The following is an 18,005-nucleotide window of genomic DNA, read 5'->3' as shown; positions in this document are numbered from 1 at the left end:
AGACACTGATGGGAAACAATTAAATATTTGCTTTATTTGCTCAGCTTGAATTTATGTCCTTGATGTTTCTCACCAGTCCAAATTCCCTGTGCCTTGTGGAAAGGAGAAAACTTTGGAGCAAGCATTGATGCTCTCTCACCTCCTGCCTTTTGCCATCGACAGTTCATGTATGAAAGGTAGGCAAAATCTGTTTCACTGAACCTCCCTGCAAAATTCCCTCAACTCCTTAAAGAAAACCTGTTCAGTCAATGGGTTTGTGCAGCAGTTAGCCTGGCAAAAAGAGAAATATTACTTTGTGTCATGTCTCTATAGAAGAGTAGCTACTTCTCCTTTCTGACTGTCACAAAAGCCTTATGGCTTGAGCTAGGGGTAGAAACTGAATTTCATATGGTTGGGGAATTACAGTTAGTCTATGAAAAATTTGAGGGAAAGACACCTGCTTTGAGATGCTGCAAGGAAGAAGCCATTATAATAGAAAAGGCTGTTTGTTTTAAATAAGTCATACCTGTTAAAAGCTTTTTTCACAAGAAGCTTTTTTTCATTACAGTAAAGTTAACAGCAGCATTCTTCCATTTCAGTTTTAAAAACAAATCAAATTACTCACCTTTTGGCTTTGGAGTTTCCACAGATGCTGTAAAAGAAAAGAAAACATTCACAGAAATAAATTGCATGAATGACTAAAGAAATTAAAATTGATCCTAACACCTCCTCCTTTGGTAAATATGCTACCTATCTCTGCAGAGCAGTTCATTTTTTATGTAGAGAAAAACTGACACACACATATGTTGCTTGTTTAGATAGGCTCATGGCAGACGAGTAATTAACTTGCAGATTAAAAGCAGTGGAGAGCAAGGTCAATAGATATGTTATATAAGGACCTTCAGTAGCTCTGCTATTTTCTAGCATGAGGAGGAGAAAAGGAGTAAAATAGGTTCCAGAATGGGCATATATTAAACATAGGTGGAAGGTAATATAGAAATATTCTTTTAAAAATTTCAGTGATTTTCAGAAACTAGGAATTTTTTTCTCTTTTTTTTTTTTTTTTTTGAGTTTATTGAAACTTCTAGTATTGATACAGAGGAGGATCCAGTATCAAAAGTCTTCCTTAATATAAGTTTTCTCTTAATTAATCTTTCTTAATTTCTTCACTACTCTTCATAATTGCATTAACTAAATGCAAATTAATTGAACTAACACATTTCTCTTTTTTTCATTATTCATACCTTCACTCTGAAGCACTGTGACAGGCTTTTATGCTATAGAAAAGGACAGATTCATTTTTCTATAAAATGACTATCTACTGTAGGTATTTCTTGCTCTGAATTCCTATCTGAGAAAATAGAGTCATCTGATGAATGAGTCATCAAGCTTGGCTGTAAAAGGAGAAAATCTTTATACTTTCCCAAATTTGGATAAACTGGAGAAGTGGATACCACTCGGGAATAAGAGCACCTCACTGCAACAATAAAATGCAAAAAAAGCCTACTTTTTTTCCCTACCTTCCACACTCTGAACCTTGCATTTTGTGTTTGTTTCTCCATCCATTTACCATTAACTTTCTTTGAAAAGACAAACCTTTTAAAAGCTGAAATACAGAATTCTCACCCTCTTGTTCTTCTCAACATTTAATTAGATCTCAGTTCCAGAAGACCGAATGGTTGCTCCACATCCATTCAAGTGCTTAACTAACTTTAATTAAACCAGCAAAATTATATTCATGGCTTTATTTTTTTTATCTCTCTACCTAACCTGTCTCAGCTGAGAATCAAATCAGATAAATGAGACTCTAAAACTTAATTTTTTGCAGGACTTACCATGTACTTTTGATTCTTTCTTCGTTGTTTTGGCTGTAAACACAAAACAAAAAATAAACAAAAAATCAAATATTGACTTCAGACATGAATTAATTTAAAATATTAGGATAGCTTAAAAGTAAGATAAAAAGGGCAGAATATTTGCCAGATTCCATTATTTTTTATTTTTTCTGTGGTTCTGAAAAATTAAAAAAAAAAGTAACATATACATTTCTTTTCTTGTAATGCTTTGTTTGATTTCCTTGGACAATCATTTTTCACGTTACTCTTAGCCACTGGATGTGACACATTCCTATGGACTCTCAGTTCTCTGCTTTCCAGCATGTCAAAATAAAGCCTTTGTAGTTGCAATCAGTCTCTTCAGTGGTTTTCACACTAGATAAACAGGGTCAGAGTAGCTGTTAATAAGGGAAAGCAAAGGATTTGTCTTTTATAATGAGGTGCTAAGAGAAAACCATAGAAACAGTGTAGGTTAAAATAGCTGCAGTTTTGCTTCAGGGTGATTTCAGTGGAGGTCTGCAACCCAACTGTATGTGCCACAAGACACCTGTGGTCCTTGTCTTTCTTCGTTGGAGAGATGGGAGAATAAGCACAGCATCTAGTCCAGCCACTGCTGCTCTACAGCCAAGGGGAAAGGAAGAGGATCCTGGCCTCTTTTACAGGAGTGTGGAGGAAACTGCTCACTGGAGCTCACCACCAGAACAGGATCTGGAAACTGAAGCTGAAAAGCTTCATCCACCTAAACTCTGTACCCTCTAGCAATCTACGGCTGGGATTTACAACTTTTTAATGGTAGTTTCTGTAACACTTTCTGTGCTGCAAGAATGTGCTTTAACACCCCCACACAGAAGGAGCAGGGCAGCCTGCCACAGATAGAGACTGAACATCTACCAGCCAGTGCTGACATTCAATGTAGCAAAAAAAAAAGTTAAGCTTTTTCTGTCTGCAGATGCTTTTAAACAGCATGTGAAAAGGCCGTGCTGTGAAAGTTTGGATCCATACAGGAACATTTCCTAAATTCAAGAGTATCTGAGCTGACTGATCACAAGATATATCATAAAATCATCAAATCATAGAACATCCAGAGTTGGAAGGGATATTATTGAGTTCTAACTTAGAATATTCTATGATTCTATGATTCACAAGGATCATAGAGTCCAGCTCCTGGCTCTTCACAGAATAACCTCAAGAGTCACACCATGTGCCTGAGAGCATTGTCCACAAGCTTCTTGAACTCTGTCAGGCTTGGTGCTGTGACCACTTCCCAGAGGAGCCTGTTCCAGTGCCCAACCCCCCCCGGGTGAAGGACCTTTTCCTTATTTCTAACTTAAACCTCCCCTGACACAGCTTCAGGCCATTCCCTCAGGTCCTGTCACTGGTCACCAGAGAGAAGACATCAGTGTCCACTACTCTGCTTCCCTTCATGAGGATGTTGAAGCTTGCAATGAGGTCTACCCACAGTCTCCTCTTCTCCAGGCAGAACAAACCAAGTAATTCCATCCACTCCTCATATGGCTTCTCCACTACACATTTCACTACCTTCACAGTCCTCCTCTGGATGCTCCCTAATAACTTCATATCCTTGTGCTGTGGTGCTCGAAACTGCGCAGAGGACTCAAGGTGAATATTTTTAAATACATGCTTATTGCTTACCAATATCTGATGACTGTATTTTCTCCAGGCTTATTATAGGCTATATTTGTATTAAAGCTGTGGTATAGAGTTGAGCAACATTAATGTTTAAACAGTTTACACTCTAAAATCAAGATATAAAGTTCCATGTTCAAAGTGATTCTGAATGTTGTACCCTCACAAAAAGCAACCTAATTCACAAATGTGGCCTATCATTCAACTGAATAAGAAAAAGGAAACAAGAACTGCCAACATAAAATTAAATATGTTTATCAACAACATTAATATGAATAATATGTCCATTAAATATTAATTCATAATCAATGCTAATACTGACTGCACATTGGGCAAATAAAAGATATATACTTCATGCAGAGCTATGAAAATAATTCATTTTCAAAAGGGCCGACTGATCTTAAATATGAAAACCCCACAATTGTTAAGTTTGAAACAAAATATGTTATTATTCCATACTCCCACCTCGAACAAGCTTATATCAAACAACTTGTTTCCATTCTATCTGAAATAAAATACTCCTTTTTGTCTGAGTTTTCACATCTCTCTGAAGAGCCATCTTATATATATTTCAAAGAAAAATGTAGTTTCCAAAATACAGCTTTACACCAAGTTCTCAAAAAATAGTTAGTTTTCTTTCTTTTTTCCCAAAAATCTTTTTGGAATTTTATCATAACTTCAAAAACAATATCTTTCAGCCAAATGTACACTTCAAAGCTTCATGATTAATTGGCTGAAATAATGGACCTAGTTTTAATATAGTTATATAAACCACATTTTAATGTATTGATTATATAACATATATTTAAAACATGCATTGTAGACTCTTTAAAGACACATTGTATATGAGAAATGAAATTTTAGTGGAAATGTTCATGGAGCAGGTTTGTGTCATCAAAAAAAATGAGTCATGGTTGTGATCTTCCCAGTAATATGAAAAAAGTGATAGAAATAGAGAGCAAGTTGGCATTTATTGCCTGAATAAAAGCATTTTCTTGATGGCATCCTACCTTGGGCTGCAATTCTAGTACAGGTCAAGGAGGAAAAATATAGCAAAAACTGAGAGGATAAAGTTTGGGACTCAGTGGTTTGGGACTCAGTGGTTTGGGGGGAACATTGGCTGCCTCAATGTTCTTAATCATAACAACACCTGCAGCTTTGGTTTTGTGTAGCCCGAGTGCTCTTTAGACTGTCCACTTTCATGCAGATATTTTAGGACTCATTCTGGAAATTATGATTTCGATTGGTACTGTGGAGGTTTGTGTTTTACTATTGCTCAGGACATCTTCCTGGAAACTAAAGGAAATGTAATTCTGTCTTTAGTGGTTCTGAGGCAATTATTTTTCTCTCTCATGCTAAGATCTCTCAGCTCTCAGGAGATCAGGAAACAGTATGATTCTAGCAACACTCAGCAAGTGTTTTGGCAAAGTATAAAATAATACATTTATTTAGCTTTAATTCACATTTTTTTTTTGAAAACTCCAAACATTAGGGAAGGCCTATAGAGCTTCTTTCATTATAGTTTTATTTACAGAAGCATAAGAAACATGATCCTTTTCCATGAGAAAATGTATAGAAATGAATAACATAGAATTTGACATCAAGCATTTCTGGGAAATCTGACATGATATGAGAGTTCAGGTGATTCAAGTCCTGATATTTGAACGGAATGAACTGAAAACTTTCATTGCACAAACTTCAGACCTAGCTCTTTCCTGTTAGCCACAAGTTATCACTGCTTGATCTCAATGTCTTATTCAGTACTTTTTTCTGTAAAGTAGTTAGCATGACACATGAAAGGATATTGCCAGCTGTAAACACATTAGACATTTGCAACAGCATTTGTCATTATTTTTATATTTAACCAGTTTTGCATGTGTATGAGACTGCACAGCATGCTTTTATTCAGGGAAGTTTTGCCGGTAATATCTTATTTTTCTACCATGCATGGAATTGAGATTTGATTTAGTTTGACATTTTACCATGTTTATTTGCTCTGATGCTTTAAACAAATGGCTTTTCTTTTTTTTTATGAAAACTGGCAAAATTATGTATAATATGCCCATAAAACCACACAAATGTGTTTTTTGCTTCATTACTAGTGACATACTCCTAGGCAATCCAGATTAGGTGGGAGACAGAAGAGAACCTGAATCTGCCTCTGTAGGTCTTCCCTAAACCATGTCCTTCCCTAAGGCACAAAGGGTTCTGTAAAGCATCTAGGCTGGCAAATTTGCTGTGGTGTATTTTAATCTTTACCACCAGAATAGACAGTCACAAAGTGTGACCCTCTGCCATCGGACAAGAGAGAGGAATTGATTTCCTGTTATGATTTTTATAGGTATGTGTGCACACGTGTATGAGTGAGTGTGTGCACCTGTTATCTCCTAATTCAGATAGAGCATTCATGTCCAAGCATTGTTCAGGAGAATAAAAATTTTATTGGGAATGACACAGATTGGAAAAGTTTAAATAAATGGCATTTCAAGTGGATATGCTGTTGTGTGGGCTGCACCACATGTTAATTAACCAACACCATTTTGTTTGCACTCAGTAGCTGCATAAAAATGGTGTTTTCTGTATTGCTGTTTATCTTTTACCACAAATATTTCAGTGAAGCCTACTGTTGTCATATTCTATGCAGTGTCTTAAATACTTAAATCCTTAGCAGAAAATTATCTTACAGTTTTGTAATCTTGGTTTTATAAGCTCTATGCCTGTCATTTCCCTTCTCAGAACTTCATATCGTGTTGCTTAATTAAAACCAAATGAGACAGAGTGGTAAAGCTCTCCAAGATATTCTTTCATTAAGAATATTACAAACATAAGCATTTAGATAAAGAGAAGATCCCTTTAGTCCCTTCTGCTGAGGGGAAATGTTGCAATATGGGTTCAGTCACGCTGCTACACCTGAGATAATCCACATGAGAAAGTCTTGCATCAAACTAGATTTTTCCTGTTCTCCTGCTCCCAAGGAGTATGTGTTTGGCTATATTTCACCACTATTCCTACTTTCTGGATCATTGTAGAAAACCTCACTGTCATTTTACACTTTGATTTATAAAGATAATGAAGTGTAAAAATACATTTATTTCTGGAACAAGAACGCACCAAGGAAACTTCTTACATCGTGAAATCATGCCTCACATACACACTCCTCTATATATGATCATCTTTTGAGGAGGGCAACAAACAGTTTTCTTAATGGATTTTTGTGAAGAAAAGGAAAGCAGGTTACAGTTCTGTGTATCAGTATCTTTGTTTGAAATCTGCTACCCTGTTGGGAAATACCTGAGAAAAATTTTGTGCAATGAAAAGAAAGAATAGCCTCGATGACATGCAAATGCTTTCAGTTCCATTTATTTAGTCTATGGCTTTTCTTCACAGGCAGAAAGCATCAAAAGTGGCAGTGGGATCAAAACTGTACATTGTAAATTTTAGCTGTAATATAATCATATATGTTATAAAAAACTCTAATCCACAGCACTCCTCCCATGAAAATCAAGTGACATTTTCATAATGATCTCAATGAACAGGATGGGGCCCATTTATTCCCATTATAGCAAAGTGAAGTTGGTACCACTTCCAAAACATTAATTCCTGGAAATGTAATGATATCCATAGTGTATGTGATAGTCTGGATTCAAAAAAGCTTAAGCATGCCCTTGAATGCTTTGCTAACTCAAGATGGAGTTAAAGATATGTTAAATCCTTGTTGAAATTGGGCCCAATTCTAGCCAAAATGCACTTAAATCACGAAATAAGTCAGGGGCTATGAAAATTTGTCAGCCTCAGAACAAAGCACCTTAAAATGCCTTTTCTGTAAAGAGTGGACACTTCTATAATCCTTTGAGCTCTGATTTTTAATAGCCCTTAATTTGACCCTCTTTTATTTTCATTATTGTTACTTTCATGTGTGAAAAAAACCACTTTTGTAGTTAACTTGCTCCCCCTGCCTTGCTATTACAGTAGTGCTGTCTTTGTGTTAGCAATACAAAAGTACTTTTATGTGTACCAAATATCTGGTAATAAAAAAAGAAACAAGACTGCATTTACAGTACAAGTGTCTTCACAGACACTGTGATCTAAAAGGAAGTATTGAAAATTATTTTAACTCGATATTATCCTGAAACAGAGAATACTCTAAGGAAAGTATAAAGGCAAAATAATGTGCCAAGCTATGAGACTGGACATTTCAACATCCTAGCAAAAGTAGTAAAAATATCATGGATTTTAGGCCATTTACTCAAAAACATTTTAAAAAATTGGTGAATAAAAAAATGGATTTCAGATTAGAAAGCTTAGTGTAAAATAAGCTATTTCATGCTCTATTTAAATAAATCCTATATGTAAAGAATTCATGTCTTTAAAGTAAAATCTTCTAACATCAGAAAGTTCTTCCCCTTTCAGGACATCATCAATTGTGAAATAAGTCAAGAATTCATTTTTCCTTTCCCGTTCAGAGTTAGATAATGACTCATCTTACATAATCCTGTGGACAATTTAAGACATCCTGTTCTGTAATATTTTCTCAGACTTCAACAGGGATGAAAATGTCAGCGGGTTGAAATGAGTTGTGGAATACATCTCCATCCACATAACAGATTCCTGCAGATATTAAGTGGCTGAGTGATGGACTACTGTAACAGCAACAAGGTTTTATCTGTTAAAGATACAGTGCATTCCTGGCACACCAGGAGCAGAGTCAGGTCTGAGGCTTCAACAAAGCCTAGTGGAAGCACCCTAGGACAAACAGGTGAGGACCAAGAACCAGTTTCTCACGTCCTTTGGATTTTTGCTGTGGACTGAGATCAGATAATTTCCAGATATTGTGCAAAAACAGTCAAGCCTGGAACCATCCCATTGAAACCAGAAAGAAAATTACTAACTCAGAGAAGATATGATATTTAACTTCCCAAAGAGCTAAGGAGGGACAGAGGAAGAATTATGCTAAGATGGACTGCAAAGAAAACCTTGGTGATTCAGAAGGACTACGGAATGATCCTGGATCTAAATACAAGGACCCTGAGCAGCAGTATTAACACAGGTAGGGCTTCATTATTTTATTTACTGCTGCATAAACACCTGCTTCACCTGAGTGAAGATTTATTTTGCACAAAAATAAACTGCATAGCTTGTCCTTATGCATTCAGTAAGTTACTTCTAATATTTGTCCCCAAAGAGTTAGACTGTAAACTTGGAATATAAACCCTGAGAATGGCTATGCTTATGTTCTGAAAAAGTCAGAGGGAGTTAACTTCAGAGAATGGAAAATTGAACTGTCTACTCCAGCTACCAGAACAATTTTCTTGGTAACATATGTATGGCAGAAATACACACTGAGATGCTCTCACCAGGTTCAGTGGCTGCTTATAAAGAGAAATTTCAGGGCACATAGAGGCACTCAGACATAAGATCCTGAAGAGATTGCAGGATGGCAAACTTTACTATGTCCATACACAGTGAGCAAGGGAGGCTCCTTTTCCTGTTTCCAAAGGTACTTACAGGGGGTGTGTAACATAAACTTCACCTTGATTTTTGAAGTCTTTCCTCTTGGGCTGACTACACAAGAAGATATATGACTACATATACCTACACAAGATGAGAATACATAGTTTGATAGATGATGCAGAGGGTGTGGGGCTGTTGAAGCCTTGAAGTGGCTACCTGAAAACAGAGGCTAGACAAGATTAAGAGAATAAAAGCAGCTGTTTATTTGAAGAGCCTTCAAAGGTACATCTTGGGCAGTCAAAAGCCTCCAAGGGGCTCCACCCAAGATGGACACTGGGTCACAGGTTTTTTTTACACTTTTGTAAGTTTGGTCCATTTGCATATCGGGGTTAATTCTCCAATTATAATTTCAAGTAGTGATGTAATTACTCCAGGTTTAATCCCCCTGTCCAGAGGTTAAATGTACATATTTCAAGGCCTGGGACAACAAGGTTGTCCTTGAGTTCAGGCCCAGAGAGGGTTTGTTGTGTCTAACCAGAATGGGAGAGCAGTAGCTAACAGGCTATATGAAGTTTCATGCTAGGCAATACAGGATCTGAAAAATATAAAAGCTAAAACCTAAGGTATCACTGTGAGTAAAATACATCCCTGATGTGTGACTTGGGACCTGAGTCTGAGAAACCTGACAAACAATCCATGATAAGTTTGCCTGTTCCACATGTTGCTAAATCATTCAATAGACATGCTGAATTTTATTAATCTTCTGTTGCAGGTATATGGTTATAGCTTTCTTTCTATGTACTTGTGTCCTACAGGGGATAATTAAAAGACAATCAACAAGCCAGCTCCTTGATGAACTTTTTCCACCTTTCAAAGTATACGTACTGTCCCATAGACTTTTAGGTTTATTTCCTTTTTATATAGAGTAAAACTGGTTATACCTTATGGTAATAGCTTTCCTGATGCCATTTTAGTTACAATCATTTATCTTGAACTAAGAATTAAAATAACTTCCCTGCTACATAAGTACTGCCCATTACCAGTAACACCTGCAGTTCTCCCTGCATTAGGCAGAATGATCTGAACCTATACAATCCATCCTCTAACCAAGTTCTTCAGTATAGCCTGCATTCTAATATTCTGTACTTACCCCATAACCCATTTCTTATATAATTTCCTACATAATGTCTTCTTTCTGCTTCCTACAAACAGTGGAAAGATTGGTGGCATAATAAAGTAATAATAATCTAGCACCACTGGCAGTCAGTTTGCCAGTAATAATAATCTAGCACCACTGGCAGTCAGTTTGCAGCTGACATCTGAGCACTTATAAATAGCTATTGTCTGTCATACTTATTTTATTCTTTCTGGATCCAGACTAAATTTTCTTGATTTTCAAGGGGGAAATTGTTCTCAAAAAGAGTTTCTGTTGTGAACCCAAAGCGAGCAATGAATATGATTTTTTTTTTTTATTTTGCATGTGCATGGAGACGATGATGGGGAAAATTAGGCAATAAAACCCAGTAATTCGGCAGTTAAGTGACAGTACAAAATCCATTAAACATACTGCAAAATTAAATTAAAAATTTCAAGACCATTCCGGGGAAATTCTAAGCAGCAATTAGGATTTAATTTTTGCAGTGTTGGAAAGAGTTAGGATTGATTTTTAATTCAGACAAAATATCAGAGGAAAGCACTGTCTGGTACTTAGAGAAGGTGCAGGAGTCTTGCCTATGAAGGGAGGCCATCTCCTGAGAGGGACTCACGGATGAGCTGTTCTCATCCCTCTCCCTAGCTAAGGGAGTGCATGAGGTCAGTGGCACTGAGGCTCCTTCCTGCCTGCCAGGGAACACAATCACCCTCCTGCTAATTTAGCTGGAAACACTCTCTGCATGGTTTGAGCCTGTGCTCCCTTCCCTGTCCTGCACCACCACACGCTTGCTTTTCCCATAGTGACAAAACAGACCCAGCAAACTTACTAAATCAAGGTGTGATGACTCTGCCTCACCACTGAGAGCTGGAATACTCACCCAGCAGAATTAGCTACAGCTGCAGGACATGATAAAGATTGAGGTGTGAGGCTCCAAAGGGATGGGGATGAGATGGAGTTTTCCCTCTCAACTCTCTGTTCTGATAAAGGATGTCAGGATGAGGCAGCTGACTACCTACATCCTGGCTCTTAGAAACCTTCAGACAGAGCCTGCTGGGCCCAGCACACATGGGGTGCCTGAGGAATTCCTGTGAAAGAAACCTGTGCCACTCCTCAGAGAAAAAGGACAGACTGATATTTTGTAAGGGTAGGTCACTCTCAGACCCGTCCTGCTGGCACAGCTGGGGAGACAATGTACTGTGCAGAAAAAAGAGGACATGGCAGCAGGATTTGGGATGGGGACAACATAAAGCAGGGTAACTGAGGAAGACATGTAACAAAATATCTTCAACTCTGATTTTTCCCTATAGAAGAGTATCACTTGCATACAGCTATGAAACTATTCTGCTTTACAAATACTTGTGGTCTCAAGCCCAGTTTCTGATGACTGTCAGAGAGGTGATTTTTTCCAGTTGGAGAAAACTGGAAATGTTTGAAAATATCCACTTTCAAAATTAAGTAATGCAAATTTTTTTGAGACTGGTTTCCTAGAGCATCTGTCAGCTTGCAGATCCAGAAGTTCTCATAGACTTCCAAACTCCATATTCACTTTCTTTGCTTTCTCTGTATACACATCCATATATGGAGATAAAAATAGTGCGTGTTGAATTAGGCAGGGATTTCTTAACCAGTGACATTAAGCTCAGGAACATATGTGATGTAGATGCACTGTAAGATGACCAGCTGTGCTCTCAGTCTGCTCAGTCTGTTAAGAGGAGTAAACCTTCAGCTTTAGGCATTCTTGGTACAGGTTGTGATGTAACAAGATATGTGGAAGAAAGTGAAATATGAAATTGGGTAATGTATTTAATTTACTGTGCTAATAGGCAACAGTCTACTTATGATGTTGCCAAACAAGCATATTTAATATTTTGCTATGGTGAGTTATTTTGGTGGTAAATTAATTTTCAGAAAACTGGAGGGGAAGCGAAAATGCAGAACTCAAAGTCTACTGCTCTTTATAGTTTTTAAGGCAAACTAGATATTTAGAAATGTGTCAGAACAGACAAACTTATTTTATTTTTCCATAAGAAGCCATGCCAGCTTTCCCCCTTTCTTTATCTTAAGCATATTACTGTCATCGTCATTCTTGCCAACAAGGAGACTCATTGGAATATTTTTCCAACATGAACACAAATATTGGATGCAAGCAGGTGGAATGAATTAATTATAAGCATATGGTTCTAACACAACGATTTCTACAGTGTACTGTTGAGACTTCTAAGGGTCTCGCCATACAACACGCTTTGGCAACAAAGCTGCTTTGAGAAATTATCAGTGACATGAATATAAATGTGTGTGGAGCCAGACTTACTGACATGATGGAGACTGAACACCCTGCCACACACACACGTTCCTAGGACAGCTTTCGGCTGTAAGCCATGGCAATGGTGTGGTTTACACTGTTTCCCCAGTTGTGTGAGCAGGTGTCAGACAAAGACAGCAGGCAGGGATGGGGAGCACTGGTGGGGAAATGGTGCTTCCTAGGCCAGTTCCACACAGTGCATTGTACAGCCACACAGTGTGTGCTGTAATAGCCCACATCCACTGTGATTCCAGGCTACAAGTCCTTCTGTGGCAGAGACAACTGAAGGTGTTCCTGGCTTGCCCTGATCCTTGACTAATTCCCAGTCACCTCTACTGATGCAAGTTATCATTCCCTTTTTCAATGAAGGAGTACTCCGAGATAGACTGTTGAAACAGTCTGAATTAGAGAAAGATATCCAGAAAACAATCTTAAAGACAAAAAAAAAAAAAAAAGGAAATAAAAAGATCCCAGATCCATAGAGGGGGATCAGCTGAAGGCAAGAAGCAGCAGAGGAAGTGTGGGCTGGCCAGTCCTGGGATACCAGCACCAGGCACAGGTCAATAGCACATAGTCTGGTGCAGCAGTGGCTATCCTGCTTTAGACTAGAATAATATCATGGTTTTATACTTGCCACATTTTCATATGGGAATTCCTGAGGGTTTTTTTATAGTTAATATAAAATGCAGTCAAACTAGAAATATAATGACTATTCAGGTTGTTATTCATTATATTGGGTTTTATTCAATTAAGCAGAAATGAGATGTGGCACTTTTGAAGATGGCTGTGAAGCAGCTGAGACCATAAATAAATAAAATTTTTTAGATTTTTACAACTCAATCTAAATTCAGATAGGAATTTATGCCATTATTTGTTTTAAAAAAAGTTTGCTTGTCTTTTCAGTGCATATTTATGATTATCTAAGAGCTCCATCTTGACAACATACTGAGAGCAGCACTTTGAAATATCAGATCCCCTTCTCAAAGGGCTCGAATACAGCTTCACATGGAAACTAATTTCTGTATATATTGCTTTCAAAATCAGTCTTTGCATTCAGATTAATTTTTTTGACCTCAAGCCCTGCAGAATGGCCCAATATGGCACCTCATAGATGCCATGAGAGGACAAGAAGGAAACATAATGTTAGAATTCAGTGCTAAATACTTTTTTTCTCAGTAAATATTTCACATACGAGTTATCACAATGATTTAGAGCAAAACAGACAAAAAAACACCCCGACAACTAACATAAACCATTGGCTTTTGTGCAATCCAGCAGATGGTGCTATGATGCAATAAACTGGTTCAAAAGAGCAAGAAATACACTGCATGCAAACATCTTTCTCCTTTACCTGGTGCTGCTGCTTTTTTGATGGCTGGATTGGCTGCAGGAGCTTTCGCTGGCTCTTAAAAAAAAAAAAAAAAAATTAAACCATTCATTACAAAGCATTATATCTTAAAAACCCCACAGAAATCTGAGAAAAGGCTTCCAGTGAAGAAGCCTGTAACAATTTTTTTAACTGAAGAGTTAAAGAGACTGCCCAAAGGGAGAAGAGCTGAGTTGTCTTCAATAAACTCAAAGGCAACAAGAGAATAACCAGCTGAAGGGCTAGTAAACTCTGGTTGTTCGGCACTGAATCACTTCTTTCAGCTTTTTCTGCTTAGTAATTCAGTATCTATTGGCAAAGCAGAGGAAAGGAGGCATGCAGGGCTTTCAGCATGGCCTTGCCCCTCAGACAGCAGTTGTGTGCTGGGAGCCTTTGCATTTGATCTTGCAGCTATAGGAACAGCAAGTCCTGAACCAGCTTCTGTTAGCTGTTGAGGATTCAGTCCAGCAAATTTGCTAATGGTACTTCAGGGGATCCCTCAGCCATTCAGAATGGCATCCTTTCCCCTAATCTAAAACTGGCCCTGGTTAGAAAAGGTGAAATTGGGCTGCTTTTGCAAAGTGCATCCACAGTTGTGGATGTGGAATCTCTCTCCATCCTGAAGAACGGAGGACCATGAGGAGAACATCTTCATGTTTGCAACTGCAAGAGCAATTGCTGTATTCTCCTAGCGAGAAACGCCCTCTTAGGCCATTAACTGTAGGTCTGTTCTTGGTCTTTTCATGAAGCACCTGCATTATACTCTGTTTGTTGGTAAAAGCTGTCCTTGCAGAATGAGGGTCCAAATGATGAATGGTATGTGCATCCCCAAGTGAATTTGGGGAATCTCAGACCCAAATAGAAGAACCTAAGTAGCCTACTAGATTTATTTACTCTTTACTAGTATTTACTTAATCACTTTTATCCGCAGGAACTACCAAAACAGACTGTACTTAAATCACAATAATTTAACAAATATCCATAAGCTAAACTCCACCAGTGGTCATAAAGAATTTTTTCTATCAACTAGAAGGCCCTTTAAATTAAAATTCACGTTCCATATCTTGAGAGGAAATAACTAATCATTTTAAGCACAAGCTGAATTACAGAATGCCAAAAAATGTTAGTTAATCCCTCACATCTGTCACTGTATTATTACAATGAAAATGAACATGGCTAAATCAGGAATGTAATTTTGAATCCTTCCCCTCCAGTCTTTTGAGAAGTTCAAAAAAGATGCATCAGTTTGTCTTGTGAAACAGAATGGAAACAAAATATAGTTTGCATGTGTGGGATTGCTTTATTTCCATCCATTTAAAAGCCCACAGCAGATAATTATATCCTGACTTATTATCATAGAATTGTAATTATTTGGGGTGCTCACCCCTCCTTCAGGGAAATTTGTAGAAGACCTTGAAGAAGTATTTACTTAGTATTACTTTTCTGCCTGTTTTTGCAGAAGTAAGAGATCCAACATGCGTGTTCCAGAAGTGTCAAATCGACTTAATACAAAATTTCAGGACTCTTTCATTTATCTCCTTCTGAGCTCTCAGCTAGAGCATGCTTGACAGTGAAACTTTTCTTTTATTTTTTTTCATAACATCTGTGAAAATGAACTGTTAGAATTCTTTTTGTTCTACAAAGATTTTGATTTTAAATATTTAATTTCTGAGTAACTAAAATAATTTAATTTCTGAGCAACTAAAATAATTTTGAGAAAAAATAAAATTAAGGATATGTTTGACTAAAAATTTCTGTAATTTCTGTAATTTTGTATAACTTTTCAGTAGCACTGAAACAAAAGTGCCCAAAGTTTAAGCTGCCTTTTGCAAGAATACTGTTTTCAGTTTGTAATACACAAATTATTTAAGTGCTAATGATTCTGCACCTTTACATGAACTACTTTCACTCTGCAGATTTCACTCTGCAGATTGCTCTCATGTGGTGGAGATGGGAAGTTTTACTGCGACAGCTGCTGGGGAATTCTCCCATGAAAGGAATCACAGAACGGTTTTTGTCGAAGGGGGCCTTAAAGGTCATCTCTTTCCAACCTCCCTGCCAGGCAGGGACACTTTCCATGAGACCAGGTTGCTTAAAGCTTCATCCAGCCTGGTCTTGAACACTTCCAGGGATGGGACATCCACAGTTGTCTGGGCAACCTGTTCCAGTGCCTCACCACCCTCACAGTAAAGAATTTCTTCCTAATATCCAATCTAAACCTACTTTCAATTTAAAGCCATTACCCCTTGTCCTGTCATTGCATACCCTTGTGAGAAATACCTCTTCAGCTCTCCTGTAGGACCACTTTAGGCACTGGAAGGCTGCTCTGAGGAATTAGGTGTCCAAATTAATAAGTCCTTTAAGACATACTTGAAAACGGACACTTATATCAGTAGCAGGACATTATTTGTAGAGTATGAAAAATTTTGTTAGCTATTTCTGCAAAATTTGCATAAGAACCCAATGTATAAGGTTTTTTTCATTGCCAAAATAAATCTTTTAATAAATTGGTGCAAAACTGAGAATGGCAGAAGATTGTTCTGTCATATAAGTCATGAAAGTTTGTACATGGAGATGGGAGGCAGTGCACTCTTTAATTGTGAATCCGAATCAGATTTCAAAACCCCATACTTTTCCTAATTTTTCCTGTATACTGTACTTTCAGAACAGAATGTTGAGCAGATGAAGTCTTACCAAAGAAACAGTCTTAGTGTCCTTACTGTGTTGAGGCATTGACACTTGTAAATTTGTAGAAAAGGAAGATGTAGGTGTCCCTTTTTAACCATGCTATGTTCTCAGAGCATTTTTTGGCTATTTTTTGGAAGAGCAAAACTCCCAACTCTCTTCAGCCCCAGAAGTGTCTCTGTTGGAACCAGAGGTACCTAGACAGGCAGAGCCCTTGTTTTGCATTTGTGAAGATAAATTTGGGGTTTCTCAGCATGTTGAACTCTGAGTCTTCCCAACCTTTTTATGAAAATTACTGCCACTGAGATCACATTCAGCTGAGACCTCAATTTGACATTTCCTCCCCTATGAAACCTTTGTTTTTGAAGACAGTGATAGGAAAGAGAAGGAAAAACTGTCAGTCACAAAAAGGAGTGTGCAATTAGAAGTAGGATAAGAATGGATTTAGAAAGTAGGAGGCAGCTGAAGTCTAAACATGTCATTTTTCAATTATAAACGGTGTAGCTACTCTCTTCTTTGTATTTTCAACAACTCAATAACTATTATTTTTGGATTAATGAAATGCACTTTTTGAAACTGTATGGCATATTAAAGAGATAGTAGTTTCTTACTTTTGAGTTCTTTGGACACGGCAGCTTCTTTTTTATCTGTAAGAGAAAAAAAAAACAAACACACATATAAAAAAATAGGAAGGATAAAGGTAGACAGAAAATTTCAGCATGTGCTTTAGAGATGAAACAGCTTATTTGCTGTAAAGTGCATTGGAATGATACAGATTCATTTCACTTCTGCTTGTTTCATGGTACAGTGGAACTAATTTAACCCTAAGTGTAAATGCAGGAAAGCCTGTGTGACCCTGAACACTCTTGTTTAATTTTGGTCTGGTAATAAGATGAGGTTTGACGTGTGATTGAGTTACCATGGCTTCTATGTAATAGCTGAGCTATGGTTGCTCACCGTGTGCACGTTGTCAGGCTGCAGAAACGCAAGGGAGGATGTGCCAGCAGCCTAAGTACACGGACGTAATGAAAGCCACCCTCTTCCTGCAATTGTTGACAATCACACAGGGCTAGTTTGGTCAATTTTCCACCTAACACCTTTTGAACCTGGAAAAACTCAGTCCTACATATGGTCCATATAGGCAAAATCTGTCCCTGGTCGACTTGAATAAAATTGAAATGACTTAGCTGTATCAACATGCAGCATGGCCAAGCAATCTAGCAGGAAGGCTTAACTAGGCTGTTCAGTCTCACCTTCACTTAAGGTGAGATTTTTTGCAACTTTTTTGTAGGACTTTTTTTTTTCTGATGGCTGAGAGATCTGGAATCTTTACTAAGGTGATATAAGTGTGCAGAAATACTCAGGGATGGCTCCTCTCTCCGTTATAATTCTTGGTGCTGTTCTACCTCAGGGCTTTTAACTGGGTACAAAAATCACACATTTTTAGAAACATACTTGGTGCCTCATGTGCCTTTTTCATTAGTCTCACCTGTACAACCAAGAAAATATTCATGGGGATCCTGTGAGACAGGAGCAAAGGGATGCATAGAGTAGTGGTAGAAGGTACTCCCCCGAACGGTTATGAGG

At 37.7% G+C, this 18,005-nt stretch overlaps 1 protein-coding gene across 8 annotated transcripts in view; it reads right to left on the bottom strand.

Moving 5' to 3' along the window:
* TRDN (triadin) overlaps positions 1-18,005 on the bottom strand; it is a 227,863-nt gene that overhangs the window by 76,020 nt on the left and 133,838 nt on the right. For all 8 annotated transcript variants that reach the window (XM_069010861.1, XM_069010857.1, XM_069010862.1 and 5 more), the window contains 4 exons: positions 17,030-17,065; positions 13,719-13,772; positions 1,815-1,847; positions 605-631 (listed from right to left, as the gene is read on the bottom strand). In XM_069010861.1, coding sequence (XP_068866962.1) covers positions 605-631; positions 1,815-1,847; positions 13,719-13,772; positions 17,030-17,065 — 150 coding nt within the window. The remainder of the gene's footprint in view (positions 1-604; positions 632-1,814; positions 1,848-13,718; positions 13,773-17,029; positions 17,066-18,005) is intronic.

Source organism: Aphelocoma coerulescens, chromosome 3, assembly GCF_041296385.1.
Source record: "Aphelocoma coerulescens isolate FSJ_1873_10779 chromosome 3, UR_Acoe_1.0, whole genome shotgun sequence".
NCBI lineage: Eukaryota > Metazoa > Chordata > Aves > Passeriformes > Corvidae > Aphelocoma > Aphelocoma coerulescens.
Note: the sequence above shows the minus strand (reverse complement) of the source record. Positions and strands in the feature narration are given on the sequence as shown.